The sequence below is a fragment of the Ictalurus punctatus genome, chromosome 27, assembly GCF_001660625.3.
Source record: "Ictalurus punctatus breed USDA103 chromosome 27, Coco_2.0, whole genome shotgun sequence".
Lineage (NCBI taxonomy): Eukaryota > Metazoa > Chordata > Actinopteri > Siluriformes > Ictaluridae > Ictalurus > Ictalurus punctatus.
Genome location: NC_030442.2, coordinates 10,692,501 through 10,714,745, shown reverse-complemented (window position 1 = coordinate 10,714,745; position 22,245 = coordinate 10,692,501). Strand labels below are relative to the sequence as shown.

Sequence of the window (22,245 nt, the reverse complement as noted above, 5' to 3'; positions counted from 1 at the left end):
CATCTTTTCATCACAGCTCACCTGAGAGATCCAGCTACATCCATTTATCTTAAGAATTCTCCGAAAATTAAACAAAGGCATTCCTAAAATATCAGTCGAAAGCTAACAAACAGCAGAAAGTGCTGGTGACGTCTTTGACACACACAAAAAAAGTATACATTTCTCTAAAGACATAGATCTTCACTGAGAGACAATATCTGCTTTACATTGAGAATGTCTTCGAGATTTACGACTTGCAAAGATAGATTGGTTTTCATATAGCGATCACCTTTGTCAAATAATATATAAGACACTGGTCCATGTGAGACATGTAGAGAATGTATTCAAATTGCTACATGATGCAGAATAAAAAAGAAAGAAAAAAGGGGGAAATGCAGTTAGGTATGGTTTAGGTATGGTTGATTAATTAAATTTTAATGGAACATTGGTTGTGTTCATATAATTAGAAATCATCCCATCTAATGTTGGCTGAGTTAATTATTATATATAATTAACTTATTTAAATTAATTGCGTACTTAATGCCCCATTGCACTGTTTTTTAGGCTGTTCATGCTCCTGTAGGCATGGCTTTTTTTTTTTTAGCAAAAAGATTCTACATACAGTAGGTATGCACTGATATGCTCATATACACTATGACATAGCACAGCACTGTTCTGGTTATCCAAAATAAATAACACCCTTGATAAAAATTTTCATTAGTTTGACTTAATTATGAAGAATAATTAATCATTCACTACCTTCACACACTATTAGCTTACTTATAACAAACTAAGATGCATGAGCTTACCTCTGTGACTGTTGAGATATATTGTCTTCTCTCCAGCAACATGGGCATGGTCATTCTTGTCACCGATAGTGATGGTGAGTGTGCTGGTGACTGTTTTGGGAGGTTGTCCACTGTCAGTCATGATGACTGGCAGCAGGAACTCCTTCTGTCTCTCTCGGTCAAAGGCTCTGAGGGCTGTGATGGTAGCTGTGTCATTCCTGTTATCTTGCAAGTAAAAGTCGTTGCTGTAACGGTATTCAGGAGGGACAGAGAAGGAGAACGGTGAACCGTTTTCTGCAGAGTCACGATCAACAGCTCTAAGCAGCATGGAGCTGGTGTTGAGATGTACCAACTGAGGCCCTGGAACATTCTCCCACACCACTGGTGAGTACGCAGACTCAAACTCAGGCCCGTTGTCATTTACATCCAGCAGGGAAATGTAAATGGTGGCAGTGCCAGTCAGTGGTGGAGTTCCGTGGTCAGTTGCAAGGATGATCAAGTTATGCTGGGCGGTAATCTCACGGTCCAGCTGCCTGGCCACAGTCACCAGCCCAGTCTGATCAACTGAGAAGAGAGCATATGGGTCAGATTCAGGTGCTATACTGTAGGTAATCTCCCGATTCAGACCAGAATCTGAGTCACTGGCGACCACTGAAGCAACACTGGTACCTATCAAGACATCCTCTCTAAGGTCAGGAATCTGCAGGAAGTGAGGGATGAAAACTGGAGCATGGTCATTGCAGTCCTCTATCTCTAAGGTACAATAGAGAAGGTTGGAGTAGTCCAGGTCCTCCACCTTAATGGTAAGATTGAAGCGTTGCTCACCCGGCCTCTCAAAATCCAATCGCTTCTTGAGCCGTAGGGTTCCCCGTTGCTCCTGCCGGTGACTCACCATGTAGAACTTCTGCTCTGGGTCTCCAGATACTACACTGAATGTCAGCTGACCATTCTCACCAGCGTCAGCATCCTCAGCAACCAGGTCAAGCAGGGCACTGTTGGGTTCACTGCTCTCAGGGATTCGTGCTGAACAAGATCGGTCCAAGAAACGAGGAGTGTGGTCATTCACATCTGTTACATGGATGGCAGCAGTGGCTGTGCCTGTCATCCCACCTCCATCCCTGGCTTCCACCACTAGGAGGTATGATTCTGTCTGCTCCCGGTCCAGACCAGCCTTGGCAAGCGAGATGGTTCCGGTAGCCGGGTTGATGGTAAACATGTCCACCCCACTGTTGCCTCCACTCAAGGCTGCATTACCAACAATTCTATAGGTTAGTATGGCATTCTGCCCTACAGCTGCATCATCCAAATCAGTGGCAGTCATTTCCATGACGGAAGTGCCAGGTGGAGAGTTCTCAGCCACATCTCCATGACAGTTGTCTGGTGCACAGGCAAAGATGGGGGCATTGTCATTAATATCCCACACACTAATGATGACATCAGTAAATCCAGTCAGGCCTTCGCCACCCTCATCTGTGGCTAAAACCACAAAGCGCCATACAGCCCGTGCCTCTCGATCCAATGTCCTCTGGGCATAGATCTTCCCTGTCACCTCATCAATGATGAATTCACTTTCAGCTCCCTGACCATGCAGTGAGTAGCGTAGAGCCTCTTGGTCAGCATCCTTATCTGGGTCAGTCGCTGTTACCTAAAACATCAAACAAAATGTCTTAGACCTTTTTTCACAGACACCTTTTCTTTGCAATTACTGAAGTGTGCTGACTTGGACTCAAGTGCCAAGAGCTTAAATTCCTCCCTCTGCTAAAATCCCTCTTCAAGTATGAATTCTAGCAGGAAACAGTTAACAAACATCTAACAGCAACAAAAAAAAAATCAATAAAATTTAATGTAATAAGTATACAAACAATAAAGTGAGTACACTTCCAAGCCACAAATTGGATGAAGAGCATTATGTCAAGGCATGATGTCATCTGCTGCAATTCAGGCTTTAACCGACTCCTTGATGAGATAATATACTGAAGTTCCTAAAATGTCCAAAAATCTGTTTATCCATATCCTTGGTTTGATAAGTACTTGTACAAAAACTTAAAATCTGAGTACCGTTGTAACATGACTCATTTCCATGCTCATTCAAAACAAATTATACACCAATTTTCAATACAGGATGTGGAATTCTGGAAATAAGACTCACTACGAACTCCCAAGGGCAAAAAAACGTTTTTGAAGAAATGACTCAACCTAGTTCTGTACTGATCGGCATTTTGTCTAATGGGTGTACTTTAATAAAAAAGAAAACAGGGAGTTTTGATTCAGAACTTATTTACCTAGCCTGAAAGCATAATGTAATTTACTAAATGGATATAATCAAGTCCTAGCAGTCAGTGCACAATAAGCATCCCCCCACACACATTTTCTCCCAAGACACATGATAAGAAAAGTGGAGCATTGCTAATCCTCACTTATTCTCAAATACGTATTGCTGCAGTAAATACGTCACCTGCAGTACAAACACCGGAGAACCATCCAGCTCTTCAGTCACACTGCCGTAGTACTCATTGACAGAGAACACAGGTGCCTCATCATTCTTATTCACTACGTTGACGATAACAGCAGTGTAGTCCTCCCATTTCCCATCCGAGGCCAGTACGTACAGCTTGTAACGTTTGGTTTGCTCATAGTCCAGTGGTTGGGCGATAAAGATGGTGCCCACCTCAGGCTCAACATCAAAGACGCCACCTGTGTTACCTGCAGTAATCTGGTAGCGCAGCTTAGCATTGGCACCTGCAAAACAACATAGTGACCATGTTTTTCCTGAACTACTACAGGTAACAGGATGTATTCATTGATAGAGACTTCAAAGCACTTCTGGAAGTCGCTCTGGATAAGGGAAACTGCCAAATTCCATAAATGTAAACAAAAAAATATTCACACAGATTACAATTTCAAATTATTATTTCACCAAAAAAATGTTAAATACTAATGGTATATATTAAGAGTAATTTCCAGAAACTATGTCTATTATGAAGAAGATGGTAACACCTGGAATATAAGATATAAATTATACTATAAACATACTATATAGTATACAGTGCCCTCCACTAATATTGACACCCTTGGTAAATATGAGCAAAGAAGGCTGTGAAAAATTGTCTTTATTGATTAACATTTTGATCTTTTGTTAAAAAAATTCCCCAGGTTTTATATTTGTTTCAAGTCAGGGGACAGTGATGGCCATGGCAGGACCTTGATTTTGATGTATGATTTGGATCATTGTCCTGCTGGAAGATCCAACCATGGCCCATTTTATGTTTTCTGGCAGAGGCAGTCAGGTTTTCATTTAATATCTGTTGATATTTGTGTCCATGATGCCATGTATCCTAACAAAATGTCCAGGTCCTCTGTCAGAAAAACAGCCCCAAAACATTAAAGAGCCAACACCACATTTAACCATGGTATGAGGTACTTTTCCATTTGGCTACCTCTCTGTGTGTGCCAAAACCACCTCTAGTGTTTATTGACAAAAAGCTCTATTTTGGTTTCATCTGACCATAGAACCAGATCCCATTTGAAGTTCCAGTAGTGTCTGGCAAAATGAAGACGCTTGAGTTTGGTTTTGGATGAGAGTAGAGGCTTTTTCTTGAAACCCTTCCAAACAACTTGTGGTGATGTAGGTGATTTCGGATTGTAGTTTTGGAGATTTTCTGACCCCAAGATGCAACTAACTACTGTAATTCTCCAGCTGTGATCCTTGGAGATTTTTTGGCCACTCGAACCTTCCTCTTCACAGTGTGTTGAGATGATACAGACACATGTCCAATTCCAGGTTGATTCACAACATTTCCAGTTGACTGGAACTTCTTAAATATGCCCTGATGGTGGAAATGGGCATTTTAAATGCCTTTGCTAATTTTTATAGCCACTTCCCATTGTGTGTTTTTTATAGCCACTTCCCATTGTGTGAAGCTCAAATACCTTCTGCTGCACATCACCAGTATATTCCTTAGTCTTACCCATTGTGATGAATTAATAATGAATTTGGCCTATGTGTTACTTCATATTTATACCCCTGTGAAACAGGAAATCATGATTGAACAATTTCCTGTTCCTAGTCATCCAGGTATACTAAAAATGTTTTAAAATATCAATGGGCATATACTTCAAATATATTTTTCTCATATGAATTCGTAGGAGTGGCAAGAATTGTTGCACACCTATATTTAAGAAAGATATATTTATATATTGGATAAACTGGTGTTTGCAATTGTTTGCAATTGTTTGCAATTGATATCCACGAGAGCAGATTATTTTTGTGATTTTTTTTAACAAAATATCAAAAGGTTAAACAATAAAGACAATTTTTCACAGCCTTCTTTCCTCATATTTACCAAGCATGCCAATATTAGTGGAGGGCACTGTATATATTACAAAAACTATAAGTTAAGCACTAATAAGCTGCTACTGATTTCAAATAACTGTTCTACTATTTACCTAAATATGCACTTATAAATACCTAACATACTGAAGTGTTGCTCATTTTCTTTGCTAGTTTAGCTGTGAAAAGTGGAGCCTTCCAAGTTCTTTGAGCTGGCATCAGCCACTATAGGCCAAGGCAAAGGCAAGTAATAAAACAAACAAACAAACAAACAAACAAACAAACAAACAAATAAATGGAACTACCAAGCCCTATTGAAAACCTCCTCTGTCAAAGGTAAAGCTAGCCATGCAGATCTAGATTTTGCATATTGTCTTATTTTCTTTATGACTCAAACCGACCTCCTATTTCACACATATTAAAATGTAGCTTGGAATAAATGAAGTCAATTACATTACTGGCAGGTTATTAAACCATAGCAGAGCCAGAATCTTTGCTCCACCACACAAGGCAGAAGCTGAAATCTCAACAGCAATGGAATAAAAGAGATGCAACATGAGTAAGACACGTACATTTTAATCGCAGAGCCTCTACTGCATCTTCCAACATTAAAGACATGTAAGTAAACAATTTGTTGTTTCATATTAGATTTACACCCAGCACAGAGCAACTCCCTGTAGAACACTCTGAGTGTAAAGATGGCATAAGCATACAACATGGAAAAATAAACTATAAAAAAAATGTATTCAGCTACTGTTGCTTTCCTTTTCCTCATGACACCTCTCATCTCTCTGCCTTTGAGTTTCCCTGCTGAAAGAAGAATAATGAACAAGACACAACGCAGCCTCAATTCCAATCTAAATTTTGATCTCACTCTCGCCCTGAGCAACTCTAATAAATTACTAGAAGTATCATGTCGTTAGTGTCTTGGAGGTTAGCACTTTCTCAGGACTTTTATGAAAAGGGATAAGCACAAAATAAGGCAGCTAATACTCCCTGACATGACCAGAAGCCATTATGGAAGATCAGTTTAAGACTAATGTCTGTTGTAATGAGGCTAAAGGCTCTGATAAATGCCTGATGATCAGCGCAGCAGCTTCTCACATATCCACAAGCACACCAGATGCAACAGGGCAGATGATTCACACAGGGAATTATGGAGCTGACATGGCTAGCCAATGAGAAATGAGTGATGTCTGGACTGTGACGTGCTGCCGTCTGGATAGATTTACAAGTGACAGGGAAATGAAAGAGAGCTTATCTCAGGGTTTTTTTTTTTCTTTCATGTGCTCGTGGTGTGCATATTAATGCACCTGTGCATGTGAGAGTGGGCACACAAGCTCTCTGATAATTATTCATTCGGTGTGCACATTTGAAAGGCCTAGAGTTCCCTTATGAATTATTGTCCCCCTTTGTAAAATGAGCAAAATGATATGATGCAAACATTAAAAACAGAAATGTTAATTTCCAAAATTTCAGAGAAACTGTTTAGTTTGGTAGAACAAAAATATAAAAGAACTTTGTTTTAAAATGATATTTGAGTGGTGGTGGTGGTGGTGGTGGGGGGGATGTCTCTGGAGTTGCACAACATAACTGCAACAGATTGCAAGTTCAAATCCTGATGATTTCACAGCCAACAGTTTGCACAGTCTTGCACTTCCTCTAATTGCACCTTATAGTCAGTTGTACTGTTGGACCTTAGATCCCATTCATTTCAATGGATCCATATTCACTACCTCCATTCCACTTAAAAGCACCTACATTGTAATGTCTTCAATTACTTTAATACATGTCTCCAGACTCATTCACACACATCATGCCATTTGCAATGTTTTTCATGCCTTATTTTCCACATGCACAGTTGATAGCATGTCGTGTACAAAAGGTCGTGTTGCACTTTACTGCCACCCTATCACTATCTGCATTTTATTGGCTTTGTACAGTACTTGTGCTCTGCTTAATAAAGTTGAATCCAATCTGTCGAATCTAATCTAAGATGTCGGCAGGAGCCAAGGGAACCCTCTGGGAGGAAAGGCATGCATTCTAACCAATCATGGACATCTGTGAGCTTATGTATTTGGAAGAGGACAGATAGTACTTTTCCTCTGAGTGGATATAGTGCTTAGTATATAGTGATATAGTGTTGGGTGATGCATCATGAGTAGCAGCTTGAGAAAAACAAAGTAAGTATTTCAAAAAACCACTGGTTTCATGATTACTGACATCCCTGAAGAACACTCAAAATAGCTTTTAATTTAAAGTTCTCAGGCACTCTTATGTTACCTTTGGGCACTTCCTGTTTTGTTGGGATATAAATGATGCACATTTTTCTTCCATCACCATTGAAAAAAAGTAAATAAAAAGAAACTCTCAAATTTATGGTATTTGGCCTTATCCAGAACAAGTTTCATTTATCTCATTTACACAGCTGAGCAAATGAGGGTTAAGGACCTTGTTTAAGGGCCCAGCAGTGGTAGTTGGATTTGAATTCACAACCTTCCGATTAGAAGTCCAATGGCTTAACCACTGATCTACCACTTCCCCTATGTAACAACTTCAAATACCTCAAAAAGCAGTACTAAATGCTACAAAACTAAACATTCCTTAACTTCATTCACATTCATACCACGTGTTGCTGAGCCCACAGATCTGTCTACTGATTTAAGTCAGAAACATGATCTTGAAGATTTTTCAGGGTTTTTTTTTTTTTTTTTTTTTTAAAAAAGCTTGAACATCCTAACAATCTTGTAAATAAAATGATTTGACTCTGAGGTATTCAGAGTTGTGAATTGTGTACAGTGAGAAGTGGAAAATGCAGAATTTGAAGAACAGTGAGGACTGTGTGCTGTGAATCGAAGGTTGAGCTTTCAATGAGTGAGGGTGTAAAACGCTGGCTTAGAATTTCTTTAACTTCTCATCATCCCAGTACACAGTTAGCCATGTGACCCATGTGCCTTTACTTGTATAGCTGTATTCTCATCTTCATGCTGGCTTACCTTCATCTTCATCATTAGCATTAACAGTGAGGATGGTGAAGCCGACATCCGCGTCCTCATCCACATCGACTTCATACACCGTCTGTGCGAACACTGGCTTGTTATCGTTCACATCGCTGATGAAAATTCGTACATACGCCGTGTCTGAGGGTGACAGCAAACACACACAAGATTAAACAAATATCTGTGATCTTAGTCTATCAGTCTAAAGGGGTTTTTTTACTCTCAATGCACTTGGATTTATCTTACCTCCCTCTCTCTGAATGCATGTTTGTCTGATTTTAGCTCCTTTTTTTCTCTCTGTCTCACCCTCTTTGGCTCCCACTGTGTGATCTTTTATCTCCATTTCTCATTTTAATCCTCCTCTTATTTTCACCTGCTCTGTTTATCACTACAGTACCTCTATTTCAACATTCTCCTCTCTGTTTGAAGCCATCAGTATGCATTTGTTAGGAAGGAGCCTTGGGGACCCAGGCTTGGATGGGAAAATGGGAAGGACATCCATTCCTCCTGCTAATATTCCTTCCTTTGATATAACGTTCAAACGAGACACTTTCTCAAGAACATATCAATTATTTAAGCAGATTTTGGAGGCAGCTCATGTAAAAGTTATGGGTCTAAACAACAGGGGGAAACTGACATGTAAAAAAAAAAAAATCCTGGCAGGCTCCAGAAGTCCAGTAGACTCCAGCTGTATGTTTCAGTGTGAGAATGAGAACGCTGTAAAGATTGTAGCTGTCATTCAGTGACAGGTTGACATGTTGTTCAGAGTTGTGTTGTGAAGGCATGGTCATGTCATTGCAGTACAAATAAACAAGAATCACTGGGCTGTGTCATTTCCTGCTTCTGTGTTTTCTGCTCCGGTTGTCATTCCAGTCACTTTGACTGGATAACTTCATTACATTATTGTACACAGGAACTAATAGACCTGCACTGTGAAAATAGGATGCTGTGGAATTTGAACACGATGTGTGACTAACCTATACAAAACCATTGCATGTGTAGTGTCATCAACACTACAGACAGCTACACTTCACTATAATTTCCCACATGTCACAGCTCATTAGAGCATATCACTACACCTTATTATAGAATACCACAAAACATTATTGCATAGCATATCGCTAAAATACATACAAAAACCATTACATCACACAGCATCATTTCTCATTGCCTACCGAAGCAGGATGGCACCTCTGGTCAGTTACACTTTCAGGGAAAACAGACTAATGTTCATTTTATTTCATTTTTTAACAGATCTACAGTATAGCAGTGTTTTGTGTGTGTCTTTTTGAGATATATAACATTAAAAACTATAGGCTTTCCTAAAGTGAAATCTGTTTCTTGTTTGAATGTAACCCAACCAGAAAGTTACTGTAAAGTTATAACATTTTAAAATATTGTTACCCCAGAAGTTAAAAGAGAGAAAATTGCATTTAAGATTCCATCCTGACTCCATCAAAAGATGCCTAATCTACTCATGGAAAAACAATATTTCTGCCAAATTTTAAAGCAGAATACATTTTCAACAGGAAACAAGGTATCACTTTGATTATCATCATCATCCCATCAATCTCTGTCTCATCACCTGAAGTAAAAACCCATCCATCAATTTTCTTCCGCTTATCTGGGTCCAGGTCACTGGGGCATCAGTCTGAGCAGAGATGCAAAGACCTTCCTCTGTCTAGCCCCATCCCCAGCTCCAACACAGGGATATCCAGGCATGCCCAGGCCAGACAAGATATATACGCTCTCAACCTAGTCCTTGGTCTGCCCCGTGGTCCTCTCACCTTTGGACATGCCTGAAACACCTCCTCAGGGAGGTGCGCATAAGACATCCTAGACAGATGCCTGAACCTGACACTAACTAGCACTGACATTAACTAGCATGGTTTTAGACATCTTCATACAGACTACATTTACAAATGCACCTATTAAACTAGTTCCTTACCCAACATGACCTTTGCAGTCAGACAGTCAAGACTAGGACAGAAAGTCAGAGCCATAACACCCTGCAGCTCTTGCCTGGTTCCCCACTGATGTTAAACAGGGTAGAGCCAAGCCAGTACATGGATGGGAGACCTCCTGGTGTAAACTAAAGTTGCTGCTGGAAGTGGTATTAGGGAGGCTAGCAGGCGGTGCTCACCATGTGGTCTGTGTGGGTCCTAATGGAGCTGATTACTTTTCTGAGACCACCAAGCAAGTTTTCAACAGGTAAACAAATGAGATGCTTTTAAAGACTTTTTTTTTTTTTAGAAAAAAATCTAGGAAGTTAGATAAGACCGTTTTGTGTTGTATCTGAAACTGTCCTTGAATTGTACAAAGCAATTGAAATAGGAAACAAGAAAAATCTAGAACTAGAGACAGATTGAGGGCATTTTCACAGTTCTTTTTTTCCTTCAGATATGAGATTTACCATTAGTGTCACGATTCCCCCTTGAAGCAGCGTGCTCTAAGTGCGAATGCGCGAGCACCTGCTTTTCCGCTGTTGACCGTAGTGACATTGGGACACGTGTGTTTTGTTTACGTCTGTCATGTCTCCTACCTGTTCCGTCATTGGCTGGGAATTCACGTGGGTCTGAATTGCTCTCAGCTGATAGCAGTTGAGACGCTGATCATGTCGGCATATATAGCGCGTGCCTCCCAGCACACAACGCGGAAGAGTAGTAAGTAGTAAGTAGAGTTCGTAGCGTATTCATAGCGTATTCATAGCGTATTCATAGCGTATTCATAGCGTATTCATAGCGTATTCATAGCGTATTCATAGCCACGGTTCATGTTGGAGTTAGTTTAGTTCGTAGCGTATTCATAGTCACGGTTCATGTTGGAGTTAGTTTAGTTCATAGCGTATTCATAGTCACGGTTCATGTTGGAGTTAGTTTAGTTCGTAGCGTATTCATAGTCACGGTTCATGTTGGAGTTAGTTTAGTTCGTAGCGTATTCATAGTCACGGTTCATGTTGGAGTTAGTTTAGTTCATAGCGTATTCATAGTCACGGTTCATGTTGGAGTTAGTTTAGTTCGTAGCGTATTCATAGTCACGGTTCATGTTGGAGTTAGTTTAGTTCGTAGCGTATTCATAGTCACGGTTCATGTTGGAGTTAGTTTAGTTCGTAGCGTATTCATAGTCACGGTTCATGTTGGAGTTAGTTTAGTTCGTAGCGTATTCATAGTCATGGTTCATGTTGGAGTTAGTTTAGTTCGTAGCGTATTCATAGTCACAGTTCATGTTACAGTTAGGTTTAGTTTGCGTCACAGTCATAGTCATAGGCATAGTCACAGTCATAGTCAATGTTTAAAGTTAGTTCGTGCTGGATTCTCCGCTTCCAGTCCCTCGTTCTAGTTCGTGTCTTGTTTTGGTTATCGACCTAGATTCCTGCCTAGCCCCGTGTATGCCTGTTTGCCAATCGCCTGACCTCTTGCATGTTTATGGATTACGTTTTGGATCACGTTTTGGATTTGTCTGCATGCCTGTCTCTACAAATAAACAACTGTTATCCTGCACTTGCATCCGCCTTATCTCTGCTCCGTCACGATTTGTGACAATTAGAGTTTGCTTCACTTCAAGTGAGCACAAATTCAGATCACACCATTTGTAGAATCAGCAATGAGTAAATTGATTGGCTGAACTTACATATTACTAACTATTTTAAGATACACAGTGGTGTGGAAAGACATGTTGTGGTCTCAAAATAAAATAGAACACTTTCAGTGTTTAGCTAAAAAAAAAACACACAAAATAAATAAGCAATACATTAATTAAATATGAATTACTAACAATGATGCAGCAATGTACTTGTTATATTTATTGACCGCTCCTTATGAACTGTGGAGGGGGTTCAGTCATCACCTCTGTAGGTGGCTGGGCCTGCCACATAGTCTGAGCAGAATCGCTCTGTATGGGGACAACAACAAGCTGATGACCCATGCAAGAGAGATGCTGACCCAAAATGCTCTCAGGCTGGCACTGAAGGGTGAACTGGAAGAAATTTGAAGACACGGGATGCAGTGGATCAGGCTTAGTCATGGCTATGGCAGAGAATTCAGGCGGTGACAGTGGGAAAAAAGTATGCAGACTTGGAGGAACAGTGCTACAGACAGGGGTGGAAAGCCTTGTGCAAGCCAATAGAGGTGGGCTGTAGATGCTTTGAAGCTCAGTCCCTGTGTAAGGCCTAGAGCCTCCTGGGCATCACAGGCATGCAGAAGAGGGAGGCAACAGAAGGACCTCTAGATGACTGTAGATCAAAAGCAACTGGACACATGCTACTTTGATTGGGGTCAGATGTGCATTGGTCATATGCTAATGCATGGATGGTTCTAATTGTGTTTGGTAGACATATTTGTGGGGCGAAATCCATATGGAACCAGTGGCACTGAACAAGCATTAATGGTGCCAGTAGGGCTTGTCACAGCCTTAGTCAATGGGGAGGCTGGAATGGCTCTAGTTGTGTTAAGTGGGCATGTGTGAGTGGTGTTAGGTGAAATGGGAGGGATCCATATAGAGTGGAACTGAGCATGCATTAACGGTACCAGTGGGGCTTGCTATAGCCTTAGTCACTGGGGAGACTAGTATGGCTCTGGTTGTGTTGTGTCTTCTGTTCTGTGTTAACTGTAATGAGAAATCCATACAGAACCAGTAGCACTCTAGAATGGGTTCATTCAAAAAATTTAAAAAGCATATAGTATATGTGTATTATGGCCAGGTGTTCACAAACCTTTGTGTATACCTATAGTGTATATACTCAATGACCACTTTACATACCTGAAAACCTGTACAACTGCTCATGCATACAATTATTCAAGCAGCCATTTAGGTGGCAACAGCAAAAACATCATCCTCAATATTCAACTTTCCAGTTTCAGTGAGCCTATGCCCATTGTAGCCTCAGATTCCTGTTGTTGGCTGACAGGAGTGAAACCAGAAGTGGTCTGCTGCTGTCGTAGCTTATCCGCCTCAAGGTTTGACATGTTGTGCATTCTGGGATGCTTTTCTATTCACCACAGATATAAACAGTGGTACCATAGACTTCCTGTCAGCTCGAACCAGTCTGGCCAATCTCCTCTGACTTCAGAACTGCTGCTCATTGGATGTTTTTTGTTTTTTGCACTCTAGAACACTCTAAACTCTAGAGATTGTTGTGCATGAAAGTCCTGGGAGATCCACAGTTTATCAGCTCACAACTCAAACCAGCCCATCTGTCATCAACAACTATGCCATAGTCAAAGTCACTAAGATCACACTTTTCCCCATTCTGATGTGTAATGTGAACACTAACCATTAGCTCTATATTTGCTTGATTTTATGTACTGCACTACTGCCAAATGATTGGCTTACTGGATAATTGCATGTATGTGCAGGTGTATTCTTTGTGCTTTTTTTAATGTGCAATACCTGCTTCTCATCAAAACACTAAAGATTTGAATATTGCATTAATCACTGGTGTAAAGCTTGACAGATTTAGAAGTATCTAGATGTTCTGATCAGAAACAGCATTTTCTAAACATCTTATAATGACTCACTCACTGCAGCTAAGAGCATATTATATCAGAGTTACAGCATAAAAGTTTGCTGTAAAGTCTACAGATCCTCAGCAATAAAGGAATAATGAGAGAATGGATGACATGCTGAGGCCTAAGAGGCTCACTGTGACTCATGCAGAGTTTGAGGCTGATTAGTTGAAGTTTCATTATAACAAGCATATATAAGCTCAGCTACATCCGTCATTACTCACCACTTCTGAGTAATTTCATCAGATGTCTTAGTGGTTATTTGTTTTCTCTTCTGTTTCTCTTGGACATAAAATACATATGGTATAAATCTACTTCTTTGATAAGCTAAAAAAAAAAACCTGATATCGGTCACTCTCATCAGTACTATTAACATTTTACTTATCAGAGCTATGTTCAGACATCACCGCTCCATGCAGTACAACTCCTACTCCATTTTGAAAGAATAAATCAATGGCATTAGAGTAAACATACTAAATGGACCCAGACAACGTATTAGCACAGAGGTTGTGGAAGCAGGCTTGGTTGGTCGTACCAGAGTTAGGCTGTCCATGCCTTCCTGGCCTGGCAGACTCCCAGCCATCCATGGAGTTCACTTCTAAAAGATAGGAACCCTTAGATTCCCGGTCGAACACTGCCTCGGTGTAGATAGAGCCCAGTTCTGGATCAATGCGGAAGAACTGATAGTCTCCACTGCGGTCATTCAACAAGGAGTAAGAGATCTGAGAGGAATGAAGAGAGAAGGGTGTGGATGAGAAATTCAATATGAAATAAAAGGAAAGAAGAAGAAACAACATAAGGCTTGGCAAGATGGAGATGAATAAACTAACTGTACATATGGTTAATCATCACGCATATGTGTAATTAATAGGATTGAGAAAAAAAATATTCTTAGCTGCATCTTGATTCTCTCTTTAAATGATTCTGCTTTAATGTACAGATCCCCATTAGACTCTGAATGCAATATAAAACACAAAGTAAAGCAAATCATAAAAGTCTAAACCAATTGGATGGTGAAATATAAAGGCTGTGGTTAGTAAGTAACTCCGTACAATTCTAGCCATGACTTGGTTGTCTAAGACAAATTTTGAGAATCCTAAAAGATTCCTATAAATGTAGGACAAAATCTGTAGTCTTTGATAGCTAGTTTGACGTGTTCCCCGACAGCCAATTAATGGCCATTGTGATCAAATTTTTCCTCTGATTAAATTCTGGCAGTGTCAGAAGATTTGAGGCACAGTCCTGTAGTGTGGCTTCTCCTATGACGACTGTCAAATCAAGAACCAATAGGAGCGCTGTCTTCATATTTTTCTGTTTTTATTATCAAGACAACCCATTTTTGTTTACTGCTAGCTACCATTGTAAATTTGCGTGTGAATGTCAAAACATCAAACGAGTCACGGATTGATGACGTAAAACTCTGTACAAGTCTTCTTGTCTGTGTCCATTTTTCCGGTATTGACTGTTCTATAGTCTGACGTTAATGACAATTGAGATCCTACAGTGTGACACGGCTTACAGCGGGGATCATGTTCGTACAGTCTGAGCTCCTGCAGATAGTGCAGAGTTTGCTTTATTTTATTAATTTCTGTGATCGCAAAATACTGGAGGGACTGTCTAATATCAGCACGTGCAGGGAGATTTTAAGACAAGATTTAAGTTATAGGCTAGCAAGTGCCCTATATGTTGGCTAGAAACTAGCTAATTTAGCTAGCAGATTTGATGGGCTAAGTCAGACCTTGGCTTAAAAAGCAATTGTGTGGGCACCACAGATTTTAAGAATTAGAAGGACAAAAATAACTGGACAAGAGGCATGTGTAAGCTCTGTCATTTTGTGGATATAAACATGCCAAGCCACATGGTATGTTTCCTTTTGGCTTTCTGCTCAATAAAGTAAATAAAACAACTGGCAAAGCTTTCACATTTAAACAAACAAAAACACAATAAGCCATCATGTGTAGAATCAAGATGCATTGAGAATCATATTATAACTGCATAAATCATAGGTGCCCTAAGACATTTAACCTCAATAATCAATCTCTTGAAAGAGAGCTGTTCCTCATAAACCATTCGCCTGGACTCCAGTCCAACGTCACACGCTCTAATGGCATTCGATTTCTAAATATGTACTAACACTTTCATGGCAGTTTAATGGTATGAGTAAGGTTGATAAGGATAAACAGGTATGGATGCTTACTCTCCACAGTATCTGACTACCCCCAACTGGCAATTATTAGGCGAGGAGCACTACTATAACAGCAGGTTGTGCATAATAACTGGTGCCCTGCCAGCTGAATTAGTGTGGCAAACACAAATAAGAGGGAGAGAGTAAAAAGTAAATGATGTAATAAAAAGCTTATAGGGGGTCAAGTTAGTAAAATATGCAGCATTTTCTAACTGTTACAGTAAAACTGCCTGGCTGAACCGTATATACTTAGCAAATATACTTAGTTACGTATATATTAATATTCAAGCCTGCAAATGATACTCATTATATCTAAATATGGCATTGTATGGTATCTGTGATTCAGCATGCTTGTTGCAAGGTTGCTCAGACAGCAATTATGCAGCCAAGGACAGATCTCTCTCAAAGCCAAAGCCTTGTCAGACCTCAAGTAATTCTATTAAAAGGGTAATGCAGAGTCAGAGCCCCGCTGTTGTTATTTTTGTCCCTTTTTTGGATTTAATACTCAATTGGTTTATGCACACTATGTAGAATTTCTGCTAGGCAGAGCTAGAATAGGACTGAAGACTGATAGCACTGTCCTCTAAGCTCTGCAGTAGAATAGATGTAATGGATGGATGCATGTGATGAATAAGCCTATGACAAAGCTTTTTACTCACATATCTGCCATTACTCATGCTTTATGAGCCTTTTTTTGATGAGTTAGTGGCCTTGTTTTTTTTTTCTCTTTTCTCAGTAAAACAGCTTCAAATTGTCATTACTTCAATATGCAGAAGCCATGTGAAATAAAATGGAAGGCTCTGCTGATTATAGTTGTACAGTAAAGCTATGAGAAGTATGGTATGGAAAGTATGAATGGCGTGTTAAATAAAGACTAAATGCATTTGATGTCCACTCCTGTCAACGACAAATTGATCTACTATATATATATATATATATATACACATACACATATATATATACATATATATACACATACACATATATATACATACATACATATAGACTGCAGATTTTGGCATAACTTTTGGACAAAATGAAGAAGACAAATTAATTTAACTTACAGCATCACATGAGACATTTAGCATTTAGGCAGTAATTTACTAATATCCCAAATATTAGTTGTGCACACAGGTAGTAGACATGATGTTAATCAAGAGTAACACTGATTCATTTAGTTCAGTGGGTTTGTTACTACAAATCATAAATAAATAAATAAATTAGTATGCACTGATTTAGTCTGTTCTGCTAATAGCATTTTCACAGGATGTTTATATCTTGTTGGCACTAGAGGTGCAAATGTGTTCTAAGTCTAATGTGAAACAAATTTCCGTCATGGTAGTATTAAGTTATAATTTTGAGAAACTTTCCAATTATTTTAAGGGACTAAGGCATAACTTTCCCATTACTAAAACTCTGTAAATAGTAGATGTTTGTCTTCAAATGGTGGAAATAGGCTTCTGCTAATTTAATACTTGTCCTTTGGTTGCATTAATTTGCACACGCAATCACTGTTCCCAAAATGACTTTTAAATTAATCCACTGTATTTGCATTGACAGTGCTCTATATTTTCAGGTAGAAATAACCTAATTTGCATATTTATAAGGGCAAACACTTAACAAAAAAATAATAATAATAATAATAAAAAACTTGTTGTTTTACAATTTGAAAGAAACAATTCCCAATACTGACTGAATGTAAAGCAGCTTCTACTTTTTTCTGTGTTATTAAGTTTTTATTTATTAGTCAAGACCTTTGGTAAATCAGGGCCTTATTGTTTTAAATTGCATAGATGTCCCTTTCATTATGACAGGTAATAATGAAGCACGTGTATATTAAGCTATTAATGACTCATTTTAACACTTCTGGGTTCTTCACAACAGTAAAAAAGAAAAAAAGACAAAAACATCAGAATTTATGAAGGAACATGTTGTTTTACCTCATATATTACACAAAAAATCTAACACCTTCAGTACTAATGCACTATGCAGTCTATGGAAACAGAGATATACAATACAAAACAATGAGACTAGTAAAAGTGACAGTTTATATGTACATGCTAAATAGGTGTAGTGCTTTCTGACCAAATTGACAGCATCCAATATACAATCTCATGTATCTTTATATCTGATATGTCTGCTGTTCAAGCAGATTTGAACTGCTTTCTCTATATACATGCAGAATAGCAAAGTAGTGCACACACACACACACACACACACACACACACACACACACACACACACACACACACAACAAATGTAAAGGTTAAGAGCTTTAGGTAATATTCAAATCAAACATCAGAATAAAGAAAAAGTGAGATCTCTGTGACTTTGATCATGGCGCAGATGTTGGTACTAGAAGGGCAGGTTTGAGTATTTCATAAACTGCTGATCTGGGAAATTCACACGCAGCAGTCTATAGAGTTTACACAGAATGGTGCGAAAAACAAAAACACATCCTGTGTGCCGAGGGTCTGCAGGCTAAAACACCTTCTCTGAGAGAGACCAGGAAGCTGACAGGAAATCTATATTAACTCAAATATGCACTCTTTACAACTGTGCTGAGCAGAAAAGCATATCAGAATGTCCAACACATCAAAAATCAAACTTTGAGGTGGATGAACTAGAACAGCAGAAAATCATAACAGGTTCCACTCCTGCCAGCCAAGAACAAGAATTGGAAGCTATCGTGGGTACAGGCTCACCCATACTGGACAGATACCAGGTGATTTTTTTCCCCCATCTTCAACTATCCAGTTTGGGTGAGCCTGTACCCATGATAGCCTCAGATCCCAGTTCTTGGCTGACAGGAGTGGAACCCAATGTGGTCTTTTGCTGTTGTAACCCATTCACCTCAAGTTTCAATGTTTTGTGCATGCTGAGATGCTTTTCTGCTCAACATGGTTGTAAAGAGTGATTATATGAGTTACTATATCCTTCCTGGCAGTTCAAACTAATCTGCTCATTTTCCTCTGACTTCTTGTATCAACAAGGCATTTGCAAAATTCTGTGTAAACTCTAGAGACTGTTGTGTGTGAAAATCCCAGGACATCAGCAGTTTCTGAAACACTCAAACCAGCCCATCTGGCAGCAACAAGCATGCCACAGGTAAAGTCAAAGAGATCACAAGTTTTTAATCATTCTGTTTGACGTGAACATTAACTGAAGATCTTGACCTGTATCTGCATGATTTTTTTGCATTGTGCTGCTGATCTGAATATAATTTTCTTTTCTTTTAGTTTATTTGAGTCCAAAGGAGTAATGAAATTAAAGTGCAGAAGGATGATCAACATGCTTATTCCTAAATTGTGCTGTTCTTCATAAAATATACTGTGCATCGAACCCAGAACTGGAAAGAAAAGTCTACAGTGTAGTGCATCTCCCTTTCTGTATATGATAGAAATATTCCTTATCAACTTGTATGTCTAGCATTTGTCTCCAACCCCAACTCCCCCCAAAACTTTCCAGAACGTCTCTGTTTTAGCATGTATTGCCTTCTTCAGATTATGTCTAGAGATTAAGTGTTTCTGTTTATTTTGCCTTATGTTTAACTTCCTGAAATTCCTTTTTTTTCTGCAGAGAAATTGTAACTCGTAAGAGATATAGCTTCATCCTGTTCATCCAGAAACTTATAAGCACTGAAAACCAGTGCACCCAAGTGCATCAATTAATCAATAGCTTCATAATTTACCTTTCCATTTAAACCCAGATCAAGGTCATTTGCAGACACCTGAAGCACCAGAGTCCCAACCTCGACCCCTTCTGTCACAGAGGCCTCATAAATAGAGGAGGTGAAGAATGGAACATTGTCATTCACATCTGTTGATAGAAGCAGACAGAAGTGTAAAAGCTCAGCACTTTTAGCATAGAGCTCAGAGTTTAATAACAAAAGATAAATGTCAAAAACACTTATAAAATACTTTACAAAAAATGAAAAATGCACATTTTAATCGTATGTCCTGGCCATGATCTTACCACACTTGCAGTATTTCTAGCATTTCTGGTTCATTTAAAGTCATGGTGAAAGTAAAGTACACCAAAATATAACTACAGAGGTGCCGATAGTTTTCCACAGATATGTCTGTCGCAAGTTTACTACTTGATTTTAATTATTGTTGACTTCATTATTATTATTGTTTACTATTTCAGGCTAAGCTGTATGGCTTTAGCTGCAGTTGTTGCCACACTTTAAAGAGTGATTCATCATCCACCCGAGATGTATTATTGTCTCTCTTTAGCTGCCAGCCACAATAGAACATCCTGACCTTGTAGTAAATAGAAATAAAAATTTTAAAAAGACATAAACATAGTGCTTATATCACAGCAAACCTTTTCCCAAAAAAAAGTAAATGCCTCTAGGACTTCTAATGGAATTTTTAAAGCATATCAGATTCAGATGTATACTCCAGTCACAGTTTACACAGTTACTAAGTAAAGCATAAAAAGGCATGTGAGATGCTTATGTGCAGAGAACATATACAACATAACATATATATATATATATATATATATATATATATATATATATATATATATATATATATATATAACACACACACACACACACACACACACACACACACACACACTAACACACACACACATATGTATATGTATTAAACACAATAAAAGATAAAGAATAATAATAGATTAAAAAACAGAAAATAGAAAATGTATAATGTGCTCTATTTGTCTCACACACACACAAGTATGTGTGTGTGTGGGTGGGTATGTGTGTTTCCCCTCAGTAATGGAAGGAAAGTAGGAGGAGTGAAATTTAGGGCAAGATCTTTAATGGGTCGAACGATCCAAGGCACTAATCGCCATCTGATGTACTTCTAGCTTTTTAATTTTCTCCCAGCCAAAGTCGTAATCCATGAATTAAACAAGAGGTCCAAATCCATTACAACTTCCTCCCTTCCTCCTCTGTCTCTCTCTCTCCCTATCTATCTCACTGTCTCTCTCCTGTTTCCTGTGCTACTAGTTGTGTTTTTAATTGCAAAAGGAGGGCATAAATAAGTGAGGGAAAGACTGGCACTGATCTGCACAAGGTGTCCACTTTTAAAGGACCAGCTAAAAGCATCCTCATCATAAAGCTCTTATTGGATTAATATTAGGCATGGGGTGGGATGGGGGTGGGAAGATCTTCGATCAGTATTAGAGTGCACTCATAAATGGAATAGAGCAAGAGATTCATGCATGAGTTGAGCCCAATTATGGCTCTGGGGAAGAGCCAGTAAATTACATAGGATGGCTTAGAGTCTTCCTGCAGTGGAATTAGAAATGCAGGGATATTAAAAATGGTTGCTTCTCAGGTCTAAAAATTAAAAAAATAAAATAAAATAAAATAAATAGATAAGTGTAGTTGAGGATTTGAGAAAGTGGATTAGAATAAGGGATTGAAGTACATCAGGATTTCAATAATAGTGAGGAGGATTAAAGCTATAGGGGGAAATAACTGTAATACTAAATACAATGCTTTATAAAACTGTTTATATTTAATCATGGACTCAGAATCAGAGGGGACATACGTGGAATTTTCATCCATCCACCATTCAAACCTATCATCTCCATCCATCCATTTATCCACCCATCCATCCACCCACCCATCCATCATCCAAACCTATCATATCCACCAATCTATTTATCCATTTCTCCATCCGTCCATCCATCCATCATCCAAACCTATCATCTCCACCCATCCATTTAACCAACCATCCACCCATCAAGCTATCATCGAAACCTATCATCTCCACCCATCCATTAATACATCCATTTATACATCCACCCATCCATCCATCCCCCAAACCTATCATCTCTACCCATCCATTTATCCATCCATCCACCCAACCATCCATCTATCATCCAAACCTATCATCTCCACACATCCATTTATCCATTGTTACATTATTACACTTCTATAAGACATTTTGTGACATTTATTGGATCCCATTGGACAAAACCAACTTTTGCAATTGTAAAATGTCCTTAAAATACACACACAAAATATAAAAACATTTCTGAACAATTATTACAAAGACTGAACAGTCTTCAGTCTGATCACTCATTTAATGTATCATTCATGGATCATTCATCCATCCATATATACATGCACACATCCTCCAAACCTATCATCTCCACCCATACATTTATCCATTATCCATCCATCCATCCATCCATCCATTCATCAACTTCCATGAGACATTCAGTAACATTAAGTGGATCCAATGGATCAAAACCATTAAACTTTTGCAATTGTAAAATTTACCGGAGGTGAAAAAGAAACCTGTTTGACCGTCTTAAGTGTTGATCATTCATTTAAACTGGATAAATATTTATACTTGTTTTGATACTACAGTCTATTAAGACCTTTGATTTGATATGCATATGTTTATCTCCCAGGATACCACTTTGATTTCAAACCAGTGATTAGACATATGAAGCATTTTATATATGAATG

General features: G+C 38.8%; 1 protein-coding gene across 1 annotated transcript in view; it reads right to left on the bottom strand.

Moving 5' to 3' along the window:
* Positions 1 to 22,245, bottom strand: part of si:ch211-186j3.6 (neural-cadherin) — a 265,014-nt gene that overhangs the window by 107,310 nt on the left and 135,459 nt on the right. Inside the window, exons 14-18 of the mRNA XM_017458309.3 lie at positions 19,477 to 19,604; positions 14,136 to 14,322; positions 8,094 to 8,237; positions 3,223 to 3,506; positions 789 to 2,412 (exon numbers count right to left, since the gene is read on the bottom strand). Coding sequence (XP_017313798.1) covers positions 789 to 2,412; positions 3,223 to 3,506; positions 8,094 to 8,237; positions 14,136 to 14,322; positions 19,477 to 19,604 — 2,367 coding nt within the window. The remainder of the gene's footprint in view (positions 1 to 788; positions 2,413 to 3,222; positions 3,507 to 8,093; positions 8,238 to 14,135; positions 14,323 to 19,476; positions 19,605 to 22,245) is intronic.